Source organism: Fusarium subglutinans (genome assembly GCF_013396075.1).
Source record: "Fusarium subglutinans strain NRRL 66333 chromosome Unknown NRRL66333_c0000100, whole genome shotgun sequence".
Lineage (NCBI taxonomy): Eukaryota > Fungi > Ascomycota > Sordariomycetes > Hypocreales > Nectriaceae > Fusarium > Fusarium subglutinans.
In genome coordinates this window covers 114838-135980 of record NW_023502163.1, presented here as the reverse complement: position 1 = coordinate 135980, position 21143 = coordinate 114838, and the positions used below count along the sequence as shown (strand labels likewise).

General features: G+C 48.3%; 10 protein-coding genes across 10 annotated transcripts; 4 read left to right on the top strand and 6 right to left on the bottom strand.

The window, feature by feature from the left end:
* Positions 1-344: 344 nt before the first annotated feature.
* On the bottom strand, positions 345-2116 carry FSUBG_7739 (uncharacterized protein; the record flags this gene model as incomplete). The annotated part of the gene is made up of 5 exons (XM_036686074.1): positions 345-606; positions 668-1044; positions 1093-1478; positions 1536-1752; positions 1802-2116. The coding sequence occupies 5 exons, from the start codon at positions 2114-2116 to the stop codon at positions 345-347; spliced, it is 1557 nt and encodes a 518-aa protein (XP_036536790.1).
* Positions 2117-2755: 639 nt separating this feature from the next.
* FSUBG_7738 (short-chain dehydrogenase) lies at positions 2756-5108 on the bottom strand (the record flags this gene model as incomplete). The annotated part of the gene is made up of 6 exons (XM_036686073.1): positions 2756-2773; positions 2826-2844; positions 2898-3107; positions 3166-3299; positions 4057-4144; positions 4201-5108. 6 exons carry the CDS (start codon positions 5106-5108, stop codon positions 2756-2758), a joined length of 1377 nt encoding a protein of 458 aa, XP_036536789.1.
* A 942-nt stretch (positions 5109-6050) lies between these two features.
* FSUBG_7737 (cytochrome p450) lies at positions 6051-7935 on the top strand (the record flags this gene model as incomplete). The annotated part of the gene is made up of 7 exons (XM_036686072.1): positions 6051-6404; positions 6461-6703; positions 6756-6791; positions 6848-7006; positions 7056-7305; positions 7366-7429; positions 7482-7935. 7 exons carry the CDS (start codon positions 6051-6053, stop codon positions 7933-7935), a joined length of 1560 nt encoding a protein of 519 aa, XP_036536788.1.
* Positions 7936-8494: 559 nt separating this feature from the next.
* FSUBG_7736 (fad binding domain protein) lies at positions 8495-10244 on the top strand (the record flags this gene model as incomplete). The annotated part of the gene is made up of 5 exons (XM_036686071.1): positions 8495-8779; positions 8829-9042; positions 9104-9459; positions 9535-9929; positions 9980-10244. The coding sequence occupies 5 exons, from the start codon at positions 8495-8497 to the stop codon at positions 10242-10244; spliced, it is 1515 nt and encodes a 504-aa protein (XP_036536787.1).
* A 173-nt stretch (positions 10245-10417) lies between these two features.
* On the bottom strand, positions 10418-11626 carry FSUBG_7735 (uncharacterized protein; the record flags this gene model as incomplete). The annotated part of the gene is made up of 6 exons (XM_036686070.1): positions 10418-10608; positions 10656-10987; positions 11027-11133; positions 11194-11358; positions 11409-11418; positions 11562-11626. The coding sequence occupies 6 exons, from the start codon at positions 11624-11626 to the stop codon at positions 10418-10420; spliced, it is 870 nt and encodes a 289-aa protein (XP_036536786.1).
* Positions 11627-12296: 670 nt separating this feature from the next.
* FSUBG_7734 (cupin) lies at positions 12297-13003 on the bottom strand (the record flags this gene model as incomplete). The annotated part of the gene is made up of 3 exons (XM_036686069.1): positions 12297-12662; positions 12714-12842; positions 12899-13003. 3 exons carry the CDS (start codon positions 13001-13003, stop codon positions 12297-12299), a joined length of 600 nt encoding a protein of 199 aa, XP_036536785.1.
* An 868-nt stretch (positions 13004-13871) lies between these two features.
* Positions 13872-14530, top strand: FSUBG_7733 (cupin domain protein; the record flags this gene model as incomplete). Its single annotated transcript, XM_036686068.1, has 2 exons — positions 13872-14135; positions 14186-14530. The coding sequence occupies 2 exons, from the start codon at positions 13872-13874 to the stop codon at positions 14528-14530; spliced, it is 609 nt and encodes a 202-aa protein (XP_036536784.1).
* Positions 14531-15485: 955 nt separating this feature from the next.
* Positions 15486-17289, top strand: FSUBG_7732 (translation initiation factor IF-2; the record flags this gene model as incomplete). The annotated part of the gene is made up of 2 exons (XM_036686067.1): positions 15486-16894; positions 16941-17289. 2 exons carry the CDS (start codon positions 15486-15488, stop codon positions 17287-17289), a joined length of 1758 nt encoding a protein of 585 aa, XP_036536783.1.
* A 128-nt stretch (positions 17290-17417) lies between these two features.
* On the bottom strand, positions 17418-18107 carry FSUBG_7731 (uncharacterized protein; the record flags this gene model as incomplete). The annotated part of the gene is made up of 2 exons (XM_036686066.1): positions 17418-17777; positions 17889-18107. 2 exons carry the CDS (start codon positions 18105-18107, stop codon positions 17418-17420), a joined length of 579 nt encoding a protein of 192 aa, XP_036536782.1.
* Positions 18108-18721: 614 nt separating this feature from the next.
* On the bottom strand, positions 18722-19240 carry FSUBG_7730 (ethanolamine utilization; the record flags this gene model as incomplete). The annotated part of the gene is made up of 3 exons (XM_036686065.1): positions 18722-18811; positions 18887-18961; positions 19010-19240. The coding sequence occupies 3 exons, from the start codon at positions 19238-19240 to the stop codon at positions 18722-18724; spliced, it is 396 nt and encodes a 131-aa protein (XP_036536781.1).
* Positions 19241-21143: the final 1903 nt, after the last annotated feature.

The following is a 21143-nucleotide window of genomic DNA, read 5'->3' as shown; positions in this document are numbered from 1 at the left end:
AGCCTTCCTTGGCGATATGTTTCATCGAAGTAGCACAGAACCAGTAATTATAGATCGGCCTCGCGGGCCATATTAAATCGAGTGATAGCGTTTGGAGCGACATCCATATGGAAACTTATTTTCTGGAATAATATAAATCTGATATAATTATAACTTGTTTTCTCTCACGGTGCGACGTGAAAGGTCCCTGACTTAACGGCAGGCCAGGCCTACGCGTGGATCGTGGACATTGCAGCTGGTTGGTATGTATCAAGTATTTATGAACAGGATATTTATGACAATCACAAGTTCTCTGTGCTAATTTAAGCTCTCAAAAAATGATCTTGAAGAGCATTGACCATTTTCTAAGGATACCGGGTAGGCAAGCCATTGTTGAAACTGAAGACTTCATTAGGATCCCATATCCTCTTCAGCGCTGCCAGCCGTGCCAGCTTTCCTTTGCCATAGATCTGCTCTAGTGTTTCGTCGCCGTGAGCATAATTCACAAAGGTCGTAATCTCTGAATACCCAGATGTTGCAGCCACATCTCGCCGAATATCCTCACCAAACCTCGCCAGAACATCGTCTATCTCATTGTCGTGAGTACTTGACGTCAAAATAAGATTACTATCCGAAGATATCACGTCAGTCATCGGTCTCGGGGTTGAGTTGTTGCTTGTAGACGTACATGTATGCTGTTGTATCCCTCCGCGGAAACGCACTCTCGTCTAATGGAATAGCAGCCATGGCTTGATTTGGGAAAAATTCATAGAGAAGAGAAGAACTACGCGCCTGGGGATACCGGGCGTAGAAAGTCGCCAACTTGGAGGATACAGCTTCCCAAGTGGACGCTGAGTAATTTCTCATGCTCAAGGTGTACAGATTTCGGTTGGTGTTGGGTTGGCAGACAGTGACGGCAGCTCCAGCGAAAGTGTTCTCCACGAGCCTGTTCCAGGGCAGGACCCTCATTTGAGTTGCTGTGAGGTTCATCTTCAAGATTGGTGATAAATGTTTACGGGCTACAGTTTCAGTGCCCTTGTACGCCCAGTGTGAATACAACTGAGTCTAAAAGCATTCATTAGCACTGGTGTCAAGAGAATACACAGGCCATACCTGGTTTATGGTCGTGTTGAAGCTGTTCAGTAGCAGAGAGGATAGCTCAGCAGGTAACGGCGACATAGATTCCATTATGCGGAAGTACTCAGACCGCCTCCGAGGTGGAACGATGAATTCCGCAACAAACATGTCACCGTTGTTCTTCAATGGATGAACGCTGTAAGTGGCAGAGGTGACAACACCAAAGTTTGCACCTGCACCACGAATCGCCCAGAATAAATCGGAGTGGCTGGTTCTTGACACTTCTAAAACTTCGCCATTGGCGATGATGAGACGAACCGAGATGAGCGCGTCCGAGAGTAAGCCGTACGCGCCTTGGAACCGGCCAACGCCGCCACCAAGTGTCACACCAATGAAGCTGGGACAGGGAGCGCTGCCAGTCTCTAATAAAAATGATCATTAGTGGCTGTGGCTTGATGCTTGTAGGCATTACAACTCACGAATGTCAAATCCAGCGTTGAACAAGGGGTCGAATATCTCGCCAACCGTCACACCAGGGCCGACAGTCAGAGTCTTTGCATCCGCATCTAGCTGAAACTCTTTGAAGTGACTGAGATCAATCGCGAGGCCATTTTGAAGCTTTCCAAGGGTGGTTGTATACCCGTGACGAGCTCCTGTGGCAAGAAAAGGAATATTATGCATCGTTGCAAGTTTGATCTACGACGACATTAGCTTCCCAAGGACATTAAGGCTGCTATAAATATACAATCTTAGCAACATCTCCCTCTGTTCCTGGACTGATGACGGTCGCGTATGATGGAGCACTGAATGTTGTCCATCTCTCTGTAGAAGCGAAGAAGTCACTCGATCCAGCGAAGTTGATCGACGTGTTAGATGACCACCCATGATACTCATTAGTCAAAAGATGACGCAGGTTGGCGCTGTAAGGATTGGATATGTTAAGCGCAATGGCATTGATAGGACTACTGTAAAAAAGGGCGGTGAGGCAGCCTGTTAGCCAGACCGATTTCAGAAGAGTCATTGATGACCGAAAAGCGTAAGTTTGAGTGTAAGAAACCATCTTGAACGTATATACGTGGCAAATTGCAACTATTGCTGTGAGTCGCTATAAGTCTATTTTCTCATCACATTCCAAAACGTTGAGATTTTCTCTGACTGATTTTCCTCTACTCACGGCCGGCTTCCGACACAACGAGTAAACGAATCTCAAAGCTGAAGGATACTCAGCTACCCCCCCTCCACCAGTTCTCGGGGCGGGCTGAGAATAGTAATATCGTGGATGAAACCATGGCTTTCTCTTGGCGGGGCTGAGCCTCCATCATAGTCATCGCGAGAATGAAAGTGGAAGAGAGAAGAAGCGCATCCCTGAAGAGGCGGAAGCCCTAGTTCGTCATCCAAAATTAATGTCAGCTCGATCCCTCGATCGCCGGATCCCATGATATGTGGATGCGGCCAGCATATTGCACAGGAAGAAGAGGGATTGAGAGCCGGTAGTGATTAATTTGGTTACTTGGACAATAGGTACCTTCATTCAATTCCTTTCGTGATATCAAAAAAGGCTATGGACAACAACTGGTAGCGTTGGAGTAAGACACAAATTGCACTCCTCCCACCATTATCTATGCCATATCGAAAGGATATCTTTCACAGCTTTTTCTTCAGTATTCCTGCATCTGTAGCTATCTTCGGACTGTACTCCTCATAGCTTGATTGGTATCTACAAATTATTAGACTCTAGCAGCATATGCGATGGTGGAGAGTCAGCTTACCTGAGGAAAAGCCTCCCCACTAAATGAGCGAGTATAAAGTGAAACAACCTCAGCATCCACAGAGGCACCCACCATGGCGGCGACAGGAGGGTGTCGCCGTTCCAACCAAGCAGGGCAAGTTGAAATACCGAAGGCTGTATGTTTTGATCTTCGCAATCTCGCAGGTAGCCCAGATAGTTACGCAGGAAGGCCTCATCAAAACCTCTATCCAGGTTCTGTGGCTCTGCCCATACTCGGAACACCAGATCCGCGGTTACGGGGGCTTCGGCCCAGAATCTATGACTGCAGCGCCTTTTGTTAATGAAACCGCTCTGTGTTCGTGGAGGAGGGGATATGGCACCGGGTTCCGGGAGGGATCTTGATGATGCCACCATCCTTGGTAAGAACACTTTTCTTTCCATTCTTGATGACAGCCAGGGTTCCGCTCTCAACTTGGAAGTACTCTGTCTGGCCACAGTGAATATGCCTCTCGGTCTGTCAGCCATAAGTTACAGACTCAAGAAAAAAGGGTACCGTACAGTGGCGGACCAGACCGACCATCCTGGACAAGCTTGTTCTCCGCATAATGCGTCTCCCGTACCACAAGCCGACCATCACGTTCATAGTGAAACTCAAACAGCGCTGCGCCATTTTGAGAGAGCATACGTGGCTCCGATGTCGTTCCGGTTCGCCTGACGGGTCGTGGTGAGAGCCATAGTTGCCATGTATGTACCATACTGTACAAAGGGGTGTGAGACAAGATGTCTTGCTGTGCTACCCAAATTGGAGGTGAGGGATTATGTGTATGTTGTTGATATCACACCGCCAATAATGGGACTCTGAGGCGTCTTATACTTCGAGTGGCACTATCCCTTGGTTGTACGCTGTTTTGATTCGCTCAATGTGCTACAGCCTGACTTTCTATGCGCAGGACTATGTCTTGGTAATGCTGACATTTGCTTACTCTGCCAAGCTCTTAGACAATCACACACTGTCACACAGCTCACACCTGAGTTAAGGATGTATCGAGATACAGTTTGTCAAATCAACAGGCTAGAAAAAGTTCGATGCAGAACGTTGTTGGCTGTCAGCACTGCATAGGTCCTTAGCGTCAGGCCTCTTGTTCCACAAATATTCGGAACCCGCATGACCATTTGCGGCAGATGAAACCGGTCACCAGGTAAGTCTTTTTACAATGAGTGCTCCCATATCACTGCTTCTACTCCGATAGACAATCTATAATCTGTCTCACCCCAGCAAACGACAGCTCCTCCAGGGTCTCTGCATATAGTCGCTCAGCAAGTTCTTTCCCCTCATTTTGATACACAATAGGTGCCATGCTATCACCCGAAGCTAGTTAGCCTTGACCTAACACAAAAAGGATATGGTCACTCACGGCTGTATCTTATCACCCTCGACGTAGTGACCATGTGCGTGCCTATGTAGCGTAGTAACCGAGTGCACGATTGTACGAGCACCAACAGCACATGTTCGACTCAGCACAAGACACTGCATCTTGTGCGCAAGCCGAAGTATGCCTGTTGCTTCACGAGCAAGGTCTGAACTACCCCCGCAAAGCCCTGGGTTCGCGCAGGACAGTGTAACTGAAGAAACGCGTTTCGACAAGGCGGTGAGGAATAGCTGGCCCAGGAGTTTTGTCGTCCCATACCGCTCTCCCATGTCCCATGTTTTCATAGGTTTTTTGAATGCGGTCAGGAGAGTTGCCGATGTTCTCTCCTTGAATTTAGCCCAGGCGGCTGTGTCGGAGGACACAAGGCAGATGTGACCGGTCTCACCTGCAGGAGCATTCTTCTTGATAATTGGTAGCAGTGAAATGAGCAGAAGAATGTTTGAAAGGTAGTTGATTTGAATCCCTTCTTCATACCCTGTCGAGCTGAATGCCTCCGATACTTTGTAGATACCTGCGTTGAGAATGGCAATATTGAGACTGTCAAGGCTCTTCGCGTTGGCGGCAAAAGCAATGATCGACTGGTAAGAGGAAAGGTCTAGCTTCCAAACCTGCGCCATGTCATCGTCTAGGTTGCCTTCCTGGATGAGATTCTGACGTACTGACTCTCCTCTGCGTTCATCTCGAACACCCATGATGACCTTGCATCCAAGACCTAGTAGCTGGCGAGTTATCTCGAGGCCTATTCCCCCAGTAGCGCCAGTAACAAGTGCTGTTCTCCCTGCCAAGTTGAGTTCATCGGATGAGACGGGTGGTGGTGTGACAAAGAGCTGCCGCCAAATGAAGTTGATGCGACTGGCCCGTTTCTCAGGTGAGATGTCAAATGTATGTGCCATGATGCCTAAGGTTTCTGAAGATAACGTGTGCATACAACGATGATTTGTGGTAATGGTAGCTTGAGAAGAGAATGTAACATCATGAGCTCGCGTTTATGAAACAGGAATGGGCCTCAAATACTTCGGCAAGGACGTATCAGCCCTTGGGATCTTCGTTATTCGCAAGAGGTGACATTATGCGAGTAAGGTGATGCAAGATAACACAAGGGATTTGAGATTGGTAAGCCTGTACCTTGATTCTGATACTGGGAAGGCGATACAATGGATTTAGTGGATCAATACCATGTTTCATTGACTGATGCTGGTAGCACGGAGTGAAGGTCCGGGCGAGGTTCATGCTTTGTGTTTCTTATGTGCGATCAAAACGATGTACTACGCCTTCATATTAATCTTTCATACATTTCACTTCAGCCTATGTACTAAGATATGCGACTGCAACGGTGCTCTTGTGCTCTGGTGAAACCATGTAGAGCCCGGATGTCTCTGATTCATAATCCAAACGGGTTCCTCAGTAACCTTATCTTGTATGCAACTCTCTTGTGCTCTATCTGTGCGCCAAGAGCTTGACAACGCTGATTTAGCAAATGCTGTGCACCGTCGGGGCAGGGAAGAAGAGTGAGGAGACATGGTAGAAGTCTTTGTCGATGACCAACACACGAAAATGAGATGCATTGCTCTGAATTGAGCAAATTCCTGTCATGCGAGTTCCTGAGTCAGAATGATGATAATTCGATGCATGAAGATACGCATCCGAGGTTGGGTTGGATGCAAATTCCACTTGGTGGAATATGTCTCTTTGGTTACTTGATGTAGATGTAATTTACCACCTCATCACTACGGTATGGGTAGGCAGCCGGCAATTATCGCATCATCCTCGTGTGCCAATTTTGCTGTATTCTGGCCCCTCGACCATCACATCAGAGCTCCTGTGTATGATCCAATATGTCTTTCTCAGCCGGTGTCTATCTCTTGATTCTAGTCTTGATCCTTGGTTTCTGGCGACTGAGCAGGATCGGACGTCGGCCAGAGGGCTATCCTCCTGGTCCACCAACCCTTCCTATAATCGGCAACTTACACCAGATCCCAAACCGAAAGCGCCATATTCAGTTCCAAAAATGGGCTGAGCAGTATGGCCCTATCTACTCACTAATACTAGGGACAAAGGTCATGATAGTCCTAAACACAGATCAAACTGTCAAAGACCTTGTAGACAAGCGAGGTGGTAGCTATTCAAGCCGACCAGAGTCATACGTAGGTCAAGATATCCTCAGTGGAGGATTGCGCATCTTATTCATGGTACAGATCCAAGATACTTCATGGCCATGTGATATGATATCACTAACAGGAAACAGCCAGATAATGAAGTCTGGAAGATGGCTCGGAAGCTTGTCCATCGAATCTTGGGAGTCACAGCGGCTCGAAGCTACATACCGTACCAGGATTTAGAGAGCAAAGCGATGCTGTTCGATGTCGTGAAGAGTCCGGATGATTTCGTTGATCACCTACGTCGATACACGGCTTCATTGACGACTCAGATAACATTCGGCTCTCGTACCACGAGCATTGAAGATGAGCGGTTCAAAGAGGCATTTGAAGTCCGCGCATCATATTGGACCGAGGCATTAAACGTACTAATATTGCAACCAGATATTTGATCGCAGTTCTGAGATGATTGGATCAAGAGTACGTTGCCTTTTCTGTTGTCAGTTCGATATACCCTAATAATGCGGTTTGACCAGACAGCTGCGCTACTAGATCTTATACCCGCTTTGAGGCGCATCCCAGACTTCCTCATGCCGATCAAGAAGGAGGGACGCAAGATACATGAGAGAGAACTGGGTCTCTTTCGTGGATTCTATCTTGCAGCCAAGAAGGGGCTCAACGACGGCTCAGCCAAGGTAGCTCACCACATGAACGACGACTTCCATACTAATTTCTTCCTACCAGCCTTGTGTCTGCGTCGACCTAGTCAAGTTGCAGAAAGAAGAAGGGTTCTCCGATACTTTTGCCTCCTATCTCAGTGGCTCGTTGCTTCAGGCAGGCTCAGAAACAACGGCCAGTATCCTCATCGGTTTCGTTCAAGCCATGGTTATCTTTCCCGCTGCCGCAAAGACTGCGCAAGCGGAGATTGATCGTGTATGTGGAAATCATCTCCCAAGCCTTGATGATATGCCTGATCTACCTTATATCCATGCTTGTATGAAAGAAAGTCTGCGTTGGATGCCTGGGTTCATGCTAGGTATACCACATGCAACAGCTCAACAGGACAGTTATCTCGGATATCATATCCCTAAGGGAGCAACAGTTATCATTAACGTCTGGTTAGCATAAAGCCAGTCCAACTCACGCTTCGCTCCCACTGACGTACAACAGGGCAATTCACAATGACCCAGAGAGACATCCATCACCCCGACAGTTCAACCCCATGCGCTACATCAACGATCCACAAACGTCCATCGAAGCCGCAAATAACCCAGACCCTACCAAGCGAGACCACTATGTGTTCGGGGCGGGGAGGCGCAGATGTCAAGGCATGCACATAGCCGACCGGTCGTTATTTTTAGCTATTTCCCGCCTTTTGTGGGCGTTCGACTTTGACAGGGTCGTCAGCCCACAGACGGGTAAAGCCATCATTCCCGATGCAGAGGACGTCACTGAAGGTATAATGTCTATACCATCCCCTTTCCCTGTCCGTATAGTTCCTCGGAGCACCAAGAGGGCTGAGGCTGTGGCTGCTGCATGGAGTCAAGCGTCTGATCTGCTTGACGAGAGTGGACAGTGGAAGGCAGTCCCCAATGATCTTCTTTGGGCGATGCCGGAATCATGATGCTGTATTAGTTGAGGGCGACCAATACCCACTGCGTCTCAGCATTCTTCCGCAGTCTGTATTTAGCCCATTTCGTGACTTTCCCCCCGTTGCCATGCTGACCAGTTTCGAAAGATCCGTGCTGTTGGTGGGGGCTGCGTCAGATGTGATGTGTAACACAGCTGAAGCTGAAAGAGCTGAGACAGCCCTCCAAAGTCTGAACCTAGGACTCGGACTCCGACAAGATGTCTACAACAGAGCTGAAACAGCCCAGCGTGATGAGTCTCAACAAACGAAGTATTGGGGTTGTTTGTTCAGGGTGGTCTTGGCTGGACTGGAATTTGTGTCAGATCAAGAATGGATGGCTCGAGGGATTCTGCGTAGGACTTTATATGGAGGGAAGAATGTAAAACTTACACCTGAGAGGTTTCATAGTCCATGCTATTTCACTGTGCTTATGCCATTGTATTTCACCTACTCATTGCAATAACCGGTTTGTTTAAATCTATTCAGATCTACAGCGCTTTAAATATCTATTCATAGCGTTCAAGTCCCATACGGACTTTATCAACAGCTGACGATGATTTCTCTCCGCTTCATCTTTAGTTTCACGCTTCTTACGACACTGGCAGTCAGCTCACCACTATCCGTCCCATCATACTTCCAACCAGACCATCTCACTCGTCGCGAAGTACCAGTCTTCCAAATCCAGCAAGAGCTTGGCGCATTACTCTCCGAAAGCTCCCTCATTCTTCTCCCAAGTAATCCTCTCTGGATCGAGACAACGAAAAGATGGAATACTATGGCACCACCGGATATAAAAGTGGTGGTTCAGCCTGCAAATGAAGTTGATATCCCCAAGATCGTTAGTCCATGCATCATGGCGCAAACGTCTATTTTGGCTGATCGTTTAGGTGAAATATTGCTATCGTAATAGCATCAACTTTCTCGTCGTTAATCGTGGGCATGGTCTTACTAAATCTCTTGGTGCGTTCAAAGGAATGCAGATTGACATGAAGCAACTCAGGTCTATGGACATAGCTCGAGATGGAAAGTCTGCTTGGTTTCAGGGCGGTGCATATGCATATGAGGTCATACCGTTTTTATGGGATCGTGGTTATGTCACAAGTGAGCTCACGTGTCAACTTATTTCTGTGCCCCGCGCAGTACTGACCATAACGCTACTCAGGCACCGGCTCCAATCAATGCGTTGGCCTCACGGGTCCTGCTTTGGGTGGAGGTCATGGTCGATACGAGGGCCTTTACGGGTTAGCTGGCGACAACATCATTGAGATGAAGGTTGTTTTAGCAGATGGATCGACTATCACGGTCAGCGACAAGAGCAATAAAGATCTGTTCTGGGCTATGCGAGGCGCAGGGCACAACTTTGGTATCGTTACGAACCTGAAGCTCAAGATCTACCCCGCCAAGATAAAGACCTGGCACTACCATAATTACTACTGGCGTCAAGATAAGCTCGAAACGGTTTTTAGGGCACTGAACAAGCTCCAGGACTATGGGAAGACACCTCCGTTGCTGGGCGTGGTATTTGGGCAGGTCTATATAGATCCGTCCATCAGACGGGATGAAGTAAGTGTTGTCCCTTTATGTTGAACCAAGCTGCGAGATCTGACGCGTGTTGAGGCCATTCTCTGGTTCACATTTGCCTATGCCGGGCCAGCTTCAGAAGCCGAAAGGATCTTGCGCCCCTTCAACGCCATCGATGCCATCAAGGATGAGATGGGCGATGTGCCTTATCCCGAGATTCCCGTGCGCCAAAACACAGACATATCTAATTGTGTTTCTGCGCGCTTCTCTCTGGCCAGTGTCATGTTGCAAACATGGAACATCACGACAGAACGAGCGCTCTACACCCATTTCATGCGCAACGTCGCATTATACCCAGACCTAGCAGCGACTGCTCGACTGTACTATGAAGGATATGCGCATCGAGGAGTCCAGGCTGTAGATTCTGCGTCCACCGCTTATCCCCACCGTGATGAATATCATATAGCGTACGTACCCAGTCCTCTCAGCCACTGAATCATACTGACAGAAAGATAAGATTCTTCGCGACCGTTGTCCCCGAGGGGTCCAGTTCATTAGGTCCAGCTGAGAAATGGGCCCGAGAAGCTCGGGATATGTGGTATGCGGGAGCTCCTACGCGTAAACCGGCGACGTATATCAACTACGCTTCCGGGAACAAATATGAAAGTCTCAAGTCAATCTATGGCTACGAGTCGTGGCGCTTGGCCAGACTTCGAAAGCTAAAGGCCAAATATGATCCGAACAATCGGTTCCGTTTCTACGTTCCGATTGTGTCAGATTAGCGTAATTCAGATAGCCACAGCCGTTTTGGAAGGACGGGCAGATTGGGCTCTATACGAAGGGGTAAACAGGATGCGATATGGCATGGGTAGAATTTCAGAGTACACAGAAGTAACAATCTAGCTCTTGGGGTTCGTTCAATCGGCATCGCCAGTCCCTCACGCATTGTCTGCCTTCATAGCCACTGCTTGTTACCAAACTGAGAAAGATAGGCACCGCCATAACCGCCCTCAATAGTTGCCTTTTCCCACACGGCTCTCATGTCTTTAACAGCAGCTTCCGCTGTCGCCGGGCCAGTGAAATGCGGAGCATACTCTTTGAACTTGGCCATCATCCCCCCCATCGCCTCCATCTGCTGTGGAGTCGCTGTGGAATATTAGCACACTGTAATGCGCAGGGGGATATCAACATACCATGATTGAATTGGCCAACGTCAACCATTCCAGGGCATACACTCAGGAACAGAACACCGTCTTTTTTATACTCGGCGTTGAACTTGGCGACTGCCATGTTCATAGCGGCCTTGCTGATGGAGTACAGCGGTGTAAACTCATGCTCGAAGTTGTTGGTGAATTCCAGGTCAGCGAGGCCAGTGGAGATAGTCACTACTTTCTTCTCTTTGCCTTTGAGGATAAGGGGGATGAAGAGGTTGAAGAGGTGAATGTTGGCAACGACGTTGACGTCAAAAAGCATCTTAAGATCCAGTTCAAGCTCCTTCGGGGTATTCCCCCTAGCAGGATCAGTACTGTTATACACTGGTCTTTCATATTGCGGCAATACTCACAGAGATCCGAGAGGGTCAAATGTGTCAAACTTCGAGACGTATGCTGCGTTGGCGATGAGGTAGTCGATGCTCCCGCCAGTTATCTTGGCAGTTTCGCTCACGGCGCCCTACACTGCCCGTCAGTTCTCGATAGATACAGAATGAACTGTTTCATCTCTTCTGCCTACCTTCAGAGCATCGTAATCCGTCAAGTCGGCTTCAATGACATGGATGTTGGAACGTCGGTTCAGCTCTTCATCCCGAGAAATCTTGGTGATAGTCGCAGGCTTATCTCGCACGATACCGACGACGGTGTTGCTACGGTGGCTGGAAAGCTGGCGAGTGAGCTCGTACTGTTGAAAGCTGATTAGCGCTGTCTCTGTAGTTCTACTGGCAAACCTACTCCGAGGCCTCTGGAGATACCAGTAATCATGTAAATCGTCATTGTTTGCTTAGAAATTGTTTCACCGAGTAGTAAGATAGGGAATTATGTTCTCTTTGTCTTCTCCAGTTATCGTCCCCTTCAGCTGAGCACTAAGTCGTTATTCCTTTATACTGTCGCTTCCTCTCAACACCCAGTATCTTGTTGCTATAGAGATCGGTGTGATTCGTAATCTGCATGGCGTTTTAACATGACAAATGCCAATTCCGCCTGCGTGCCTCAGCTTAACTGTACGGGTTACCCCTCTTGCCATGATAAAGTGACGTACTTTCTCTTGTGCGTTGGTGGCTTGATACTTTCACGTTGGTAAGCATTGTTTGTCTTATTCATGGCTACACGAGTGTTGGTTGTGTTGCACGAATACGAATGCACGCGTCATCACCCTAAGGCAATTCTTCCATTTGATTCTGTATCACAGGTACTCGTATGGTGCGAGTTGAAGTATGACGGCTGTATCCGCTTCTGGTGTATGTTCCGACCCCCGAGGGGGGCTGATGTTCGGGGCGCGATCAGCTTCAGCTCTCGTTTCACATTGTGTTCGCATAACGCGTGGAAGAAAATAGGAGATTGCGGGTCTTTACTCACTTGGTGAATTCAAAATCGACTTAAGAAGAAATAATGAAGTGTCACCTTCAAATTAGGAGCCAATATTCCGTTGAATGTGATTTTGGTTCAAATGACTGTAACCTTCTCGAAGCGACAGCACTAGACGTAAAGATAATTCTCTCCTGGCGTTATGAACAATCTGCAATAAGGCTACTGTCTGAACTTCTAACCACCTGTTTCAACGGCGCAATGAAACGGGTGTGAGATAAACCAAAAAGAGAAACTACATTATGTCGCCTCACGCTACGCTCTCTTATTTGCGCCCTCGCCTTCCTTGTAGTCACCATACTCCTTCATAAGCTCACCCATATCAAACACCAACGCCTTACCATTAACAAAAACCGGTTCAACGTCCAGCATAACAAAGAGCACACGAGCCGGCTTCTCCTTGGATGTGTTTCTCCAGCGATGCATAGCACAACGATTGATAATAACATCCCCAGGACGAAGAATTCGGTTGACTTTCCCATCTTCACTCAAACTCAGCTCAACTTCACCCTCGCATACAGTTCCTATCCCAAGACTCAAAGCCCGATGCATGTTGGACTCGCCGCCTGGTGCAAAGTCTACCATGCGAACAACACAACCTTTTGGAATGTGAAGAGAAGGCTGATTGGTTGGGGTTAGCTACAGCGAATATTGTGAGGTTTAGGGGCATACTTTGTTCATTCTGGCGAATTCTAGGTCAACGTTGTTGGTAAGCTCCACTGGGTTGCTGTTGCTGCTGTACATGATGCTTTGAGCACCTTCGCCGTCTAGCATAACGGCGCGGTGGTCGCCATGATCTGTCTTGGGGGATGTTAGCATAGACTTTTGACAGTTTAGAAAAGGAGAGTAATACTTACCAATAGGAATGTTGGCTCGCCGTTGCTATCATGGCCAGTAACATAGCGGAAGGGGTTTCGAAGCCCTGGGGCAGGGAACTCGGTGCATCGATTAGAAGTTGTCATGTTGATTCACCGGAAACAGGAGGCGATGTGGATGAAGAGCAAATGCCAGCCAAGATGTGTAGTTCAGATAGAGCTGATCCAAGAGACAGCACAAATGATGCGACTATCTTGACAACAAGCCCTGATGTGGAGATGTAATAAATAGACAAGAGCTTGTTAACTCTGATCGAACAGCATCTAACTTCTCGGAAATTTGCTTCATCTTCTTGAGTCTTGTGTTGAACCAAGCTAGGCCGAGTACAGTAATAAGTCTGTACCATGCACCAAGATCTCACTGGCAGTACAAAGAATGACTATTGCTATGTACAGCATCGCGCGTTAGGTATCAGAATACAAGTGTTGTCTATGCTTACTGATAATCATCGTACAGCATCTCACGCCTGCCCTGGGTTCTGTTGATGCAACAATCGGCCTACATCTAGCGGTGTAGGAGTGCCTCTGCAGCCTGCTTTCTCAGCAACGGGCATTGAGTCTATCCGAGAGCCGATACCATACTTTGGAAACAGGTGATTTAATGAGTGGTGAGACCTCGTCAGCAATGACAGCGTGGATATGTCGCCAAACGTGACCCTAATGCCAATCTTGTCGGCAGCATCACGAGTGGTGAGTGATTTAGAATAGCTACACAAGAAGTGATTGCAAAAAGTTGATTAGAAATTCAATGGCGCGAAGCATCATCAGTCTATGACTTGGATGTTTTTGATCCTCTGCCGGAGTAGCGAGAGAAGAAATAAGCCAGCAGTAGAGACAAGTATACAGTTACATCTTTGCCATTCCCGTCTTCATCAAGCATCCAGACACCGAATCCTCCTGAGCTCAATCTCAATCGCTACTTATCCTCTCGCTCTACATCAACATCCTTCGCAAAATGGCAGACAGTACCTCTTCAACTCCATCACAGACTCCTGAGTACTATGTTGGGAGCTTTCCCGCCCCTGGTCTACGCCAGATTGTCAGGCATATCACGGGCCACCACGAAGATGGCAAAGCCCATTTCCTAACCTCAGACCACGGCGAACACTACCGTTTCATGGGTGAAAACAAAGCCGTAGCCAACATCATCTACTCCACTAGAGAGACCCCCGTCAATCTCAACGGAGACGCTGACGTTGTCAAGGCGAAGCAGGAGGAGGTAAGCTTCCCCACACGGTTATAAACTTCAGTCACTCATGCATCCCATAGCCCCCATTCCACTACCGCAACGGGTCCATTGTCCGCATGATTGACTTTGGCCCTGGTGTGGAGTCGCCGTTCCATCGATCTCTGACTATTGACTACGGAATCGTAATCGAGGGAGTCTTCGAACTGACCCTCGACTCTGGAGAGATGCGTATCATGCGTCAAGGAGATGTCTGTGTCCAAAGAGCTACTGCGCATAAGTGGAAGAACATCACCGGAAATGAGACCATGCCAGGACGTATGATGTGGATCTTGCTCGACGCTGAAGAACTTTCTGTAGGTGGGAACAAGGTGGAGGGGTATCTTGGTACTTTGGAGAAGGAGTACCAGGGTCGGGGCCACTATTGAGATAACACATAGTGTGTCAACTGTATTCAAGACTTGTGACTGAGAACTTGGTTGTCTTTGATAACACCCAGTAGAGGTCATCGGTCTAGCAATTGATGGGGAGACTACCCGAGTCATAAATTCAATCGAAACAAATCGCAATGGCCACGACACAGAACAGAGATGATAAAGCAAGAGTTTTTGTACCATTCCTTATTACGATTTCGAACTGTAAAATAAGAGCGAAAAGGTAAAGACGCTATCGTTGGCGCTATCGAATCGCGTTAGTGGTCGGCCCAGATCCAGACTCTTGGGAAAGCTGTCACTATGGCGCTAGTGACCGAATTTGAGATTACGGTGCGCAAAAGATGTCGAATGGAGATTAAATCTCGGTAAGTTCCTGATATGCATGGTCGGCACTAGAAAGTGGGAGCAGAATATGCTTGACGAGGTCCCGCTATTGAGTGGGTTCGTGATGCCCGCAGGTTCTCAGCAGCTGACATAGGGGAGCGGACAAATGCCGAGGTTTTAGGGCGCCTAGGTTATGGCAATGAGAGTATATCAACAGAATGAATTGAAGCAACCTGTTTCAGAAAGGAATTCGTAGCTGATTACAGCCTGTCTCAAATCGTGAATGACTTCTGTCGCGATTTTGGTTCCTCTCACGGCACGATCACGATGTTGACATTGACGTCAAATTTCAGGGTCCACATCTGACACCAATCCAGGCACCAAAACACTAAACACCAATAGCTCAACTACCGGACCCAAAAGGCGCAGGCTGAACGTCTCAACATGGACAACGCCACAGTACACTATCGAAAACCTACGGCATCAACAATTCCGCAATAGGGGCCCAAACACCCGCAAAATATCTAAAATACGACATGCAATTCCATCTTTTCCTGTGACCTTCAACCGCCCAACTCGGTCTCTCATTCATTCGTTCTTGATTTGGTTTACCCCTACGCTCACTATGCGCTCCTTCATCGCCATCGCGGCTCTAGCCATTTCTGGCGCCGTCGCTAGTCCTTGCAAGCCTCGAACCACTGAGACTTCGGCATCTGTCGCTTCAGAGACTTCATCTGCTGCTCTTGAAGCTACGACTCTGCCTGCGCCTCCGGCTGATTCTATCATCACCAATACTTGTACGGGTGGTGGTCTGACGAGCCTCGATCCTTTCGTCACTGACGGAGATGTCACCCTTAACACTAACGAAGGCTATAATCCTGGCGGCGGAAGCTCTGACAAGAGCTGTGCTTCGCTTAGCGCCCAGGCATCCCCGGGCGGTCGCAAGCGTCAGACTCTGGGGGATATTGCAGCGCTGAAGCAATTGCTCACTGGCCTCAATGTGCGAACTCAGTATACCGTTCAGTTCTTCTACCTCGTCTTCACGCCTCCCCAAGCGACAACTTCCTGTGTTCTCGAGGCATTTATTGGTTCGCAAAAGTTCTTCACCACTGGCATCTTCGCCAATGGTGCTAGCATTAGCTATAACCAGGTCTTGGTCTCTACTTCTGCGCCATCTACCCAGGGCTTCTTGAACATCCAGACTACTTGCTCTGCTGGAGGTTCTGCGGTGGTGCTTGTTGATTCTATCTTTATTTCTAACCAGGTTACTCCTGAGAACATCAACGACTTCAGACTTGACTTTGGAGGAGGTGATATCCGTGAGCCGGTTAATAGCCCTCCTACTACTCAGATTGCTCCGACTACTCAGCGTGGGCCTGCTACCCAGACCTTTCCCGGTACTCAGGTTGGTCCTGCTACACAAACTCTTCCGGCTACCCAATCTGAGCCTGCCACACAGAACGGCCCTGCCACCCAGACCTTTCCTGGTACTCAGCCTGGACCTGCTACCGAGACCGTCCCCGGTACCCAGCCGGGACCTGCTACCCAGTCTGAGCCTGCTACGCAGAATGGCCCTTCTACTGCCACCAATATTCCTAATCAAGGCCCTACCACCGCCTCTCAGAACCAGGGCACCGAGTCTACTCAACGAACCGTTATCCCAACCGAGACTGCTGCCAACCCTAACCCCGCCACCACTCAGACAGTGAATCCGGGCTTCCAGACCAGCACCACTGCAAATGGCGGTGCCTCGACTGAAGCCAACTTTGCTTCCACCACGACTCGTCCCGACACCCAGCCTGCCACTCCCACTCCCGTCGGTTCCAAAACCACTACTGCCTTCGATTCTGATACTACCGTTGGTCCTCTCAACAACGCCGAGCCTGCTCAGGATAACTGCGTCAGCACCAACCTGATCCCCAACGGCGACTTTGAGTCTGCATCGAGTGGATGGCAGATCTCTGGAAACGCTGGTATCACCTACAACGGCCAGTTCGGTCCTCAAGCCCGTGCCAACAGCGGCAACCTCGCCATGTAAGCCCCCCTTCGCGTCCCCATCAACTGAACTAACAACTTTTAGGGCTCTCCACTGGCCTCAAAAGGACGGCGTCAAAGCCGGTTTCAAGCGCACCATCACAGGCCTCACGCCCGGCCAGACATACTATCTCGGCTACGGCCACCACACGGGCAACGGCGCCCATCTTCCCTACTACGAGTGTGACATCCTCGTCAAGTTCGACGGTGTCAACTTTGATGACTTTGATCCTTTCTACGATCCTAATGCCTGGTGGCAGTACCGCAACCGCATGAACTTTGTCACGCCTACGCATTCTGACGTTGAGCTGTCGTTTGTTCTTACCTGCAAGAATAACCCTGCTGCTTTTACGCTTCTTATGGACGATGTTTTCCTTTCTGCTTGTCAGAAATAGATGGTGCTTTAGAGGTTAGGGTTGCTTAGAGAGCAGATTTAATAGATCCTTTATGATCCTCACTCACGGCTTACGGTTCATTCTCATCTGATCGTGTGATAGTCCTTGGTTTATTGAGTCTTGTCCGTCTACTGCCGCTTTGGCGTCCATTCGACTTCCACGCCAAGACCATCGAAGTGTTCTACCAACGCAGCAACGTCTTCCGTTTCAATCGTAATTGAGACGAGTTCAACTTTATGAGCCTGAATTAATTTCCAACTCACAGTGCCTTTTCCATGGATCATCTCAAGATCATGATTTAGCGTTTCGAGCTTGAAGTGCTTTGGCTCTCCAACGACCTGCACAATCCCCGGCTCTTCAGGTGCAGACATTATGACAATTCGGGTGTAAAAGTTGGTATGAATGGGGCTGTAAAAGTATTCGTGGCTGATCAACCAGAGGTTTTTGTACCCTGCAGCAGGCTCAGACGGCTCAAGAGTAGTGCGTAGCTGTGTTTAAGTAGCATCCAAGCAGAATGTTGAAGAGCAATGAATGTATGTCAATTCCTAACAGTCTTTGACACTTGCATCAGTCATTAGACTTGATTCGCCTCTGAAAACCCACCACTCAGGATACGTGCGCGTCAGTGCCAGATCTCTAAGCCTTTCCCACAAGCCGCCCAAGTCCTTGGTTTTAGATATGAATATGACTGAATCGCCAGCCACACGCCATGTTGCTTTGCCTTCTCCATAAAGTATTTCCAAAGCATCATCGAGGTAGTCAAGGTTGAGGATCTCATCCTTCGGTAGGATATATGAGTATCCGATGCAAGTGGCCATTTTTGTTATAATTGCGTTTGGCGGTAACTCGGTCTTCGCTGGTTGCTTGTTGGTCTTGTGCGACATCAGGAGGTCTGGTTGCGAGCCGTCGTTTTATTCTTGTGAGCATCGCTTGACGCATTGTGAATAGCTTCAGAAATGGCGTGAGCTGAACAACTGTTTGTCGCGGCGAGACCGACAACTCGTTATCCGCTGCGAGGTCGTGTTGCGCGTCACGCCTCAGGTTGTCATCGATGTTGTGACGGCGGTTTTCGCTTGTCAGTGCCCTTCCCTGCTGTGATTGAGGGTTCGATCATCGGTGCGCCAGGGAGGTCTAAGACGTCTTTCCCAAATGACAACAAGACGTTAGTAGATTACTGTTATTCTAGGAGGTCTGAGCCTAGATATCTTTGATCTCTTGTCTAAATGTCAGATTTTATCTTTCTCTCCAAGGCACACAGCTAAGTTTAGTCACAATCCTTCCCAAAATGATCGCCATTCAGAAAGTCATTTAACATCGATATCGACGTCAACAAGAGCTGTCATTGAGGGCGGGAAATAAACTATATTATCGTCTATTTTATCATACTAGACGTTTGTCGTAAACTCTTTTTCCATTATCCTTTTTAAACATTTTACAGGCGGGACTTGGTGTCCTCCTCACGACCCTTAAGGTTGGGGTGAGGGGCACGAACAGGTCGAGTGACAGCGTAGAAAGCAAAGCCCTGAGATTGGGTAGAGAACTGCCTATGCGTCAACATTCATGTCTCTGGGAGCAGGAAATGCGTATGAATACTGACCTTGACCTTGGAGCCAACATGGAAGAAAGCAAAATCACCGGGAACCAGATGGTGAGTGATACCAGTTGCCTCATCCTGCAAACCGTGAGCTTCACCTAGCGAAAAGTTCTACGGGGAACATACCAAGACGTCAATTTGACCACTCAAGACATATTTGCTCTCCTCAAAGTCATAGTGCGCAGGACGAGCAGGACCAGCCTCGATCTTGTAGAAGCCGGATGTGATGTGAGCGGGGGCATCGGTCTTTGTGCGGATGGTATGGAAGTCAGCGACAGTGGCGTTCTCGCCTTTTGGCAGAGGGATGAATTCGTGGCCGGCGCCCTTGATGACGGTGAGAGGGACGAGTTTAGACATTTTGGCGGTTTATGGGGTATGAAGAGAGTATGGAGCTGAAGGGGGAGATGCGGAAAGATAAGGACGGGCTTTTATACCTTGAGAGTTCAACCTGTAAGACACTTCGGTAACTGCCCCGATGATGGGGATGATTTGTGGGGAACGGATGTAGTCCCGGTCTCCACTTCGGCGCGGAGGTGAATTTGATCTTCACTTCAAGTTGCAATTGTTGTTCCATCTCTGTTAAGACAACTTGTATGATATTTTCAGACATAATCTCTACAGGAACCCCATTATCCTCTATCTAGAAATATCTCTTGGCCATCCTCTTCATGCTCCTTTGCTGGCATCAAATGCCGACCGAATTAACTCTCCGGGTTCTGGGGTTAGCGTAGCCGCCCGGACAAGACTCGGCATGTCTCTCCACGTGATCGGAAAACTGTCATTACTGCCGGGAGGAGCTGAGCCTATCAGTCACATCAAGATAAGTATATCTTGCGAATGGACTGCGAGCAATCCACCCGAACCATTATATCTAACTGAGTATACCATCTGACATAACCTCGCTAGGGGAGACAGAAACCTCAGGATTTTTGTCCTCAGTAATAAACATGTTTAATCTAAGCTTAGGGGACTCTTGACTAAGTTTATTAGCATTCTCTTTTTAACGTCTCAAGATCCCTTGCTCCCCGAGGCCTCGGCTTTGTATGTATATTCATCTGGGTCCGGAGATTGTGAGCACGGTAATGTTACCAATACGTTTATCAGTAGGTACGGACTTTGGCGGTCGGCATGTCTTCGTTGGTTGTCATCGGCGATCCAGTATCAGGAGCATTACTAAACGCCTCCCTTCCAGCTTGGTACTCAATCAGCCATTTCAACTTCAATTGTTCGCACTGCGTAAATTGTCAATCAGGTAGACCAAGCAAGACATGTGCATCTCAAAGTTATCGAGTTCAAGTCTGCCTTGTTACTTGGCATTTATAAGTGATCCAGAAATTCTTCCTCGTAATTGGTTGCTCGCGACGATATTGCGCTCAATGGCGAAAACCTCCCTTTGCTATTGGGTCGAAAGTCTGAGGCTGACGGGTTAGAGCTCAGCTGGGACGCCACCAAAATCCGTTTCTGGAGATGCCAACTCATAGCTGACTCTGAGATGCTCCCTTGTCTTTGTCTTCGTTTTTCCATTTATATCTTCTTCATATTTCATGCTTCTTCTGCTCTTGTTTTGTCAATTCGACATGCACCTGATTGAAACTCGATGGACGCCATTCAGAAGCTCTCTGGCGGAGAAAGACGGCTATTTGCCTTACCATTCTCGCTTCAATCCTCACCATCTTCCCAGTCACAGCGCTTATCATATCCCTTCATGTCGCCAACGGCGGAGGAGCATCTATCTTTGGAGAAACAGCAATTCTGAACGATTCATGCGATAAAATCTCCCGTGTAAATCTCTGGATCCATCTCGCCATCAACATCATCGGAACAGGCGTCCTTGGCTCCTCCAATTTATTCATGCAAGTCCTCGTCGCTCCAACGAGGGGAAATGTCGATCGCGCCCATGCCACAAAGCGCTCGGTAGAGATTGGCGTCCATTCCATTCACAACTTTCGCTTTATTTCGAAGCGTCGGATATTCCTTTGGGCACTCTTCTCGGTTACCAGTATTCCCTTGCATTTGGTCTTAAACGGTTCTGTTCTTGAATCAAAGGCTACGAATGGATTCTTAGCCGTCATGGTCTCAGAGACGTTTCTCGATGATGCAAGATTTACGCTTCCTTCTGTGACGGCAACCTCCAACTACACATATGCTCTAAACAGCGAAAGTGCCCCAACAAAACTATCAGGAGTATCAAGAATTCCCTTGATGGACAGTCTTGGGAGCGCCTAGGATTCCAAGACTGTATGCGACGCTACAATGATCT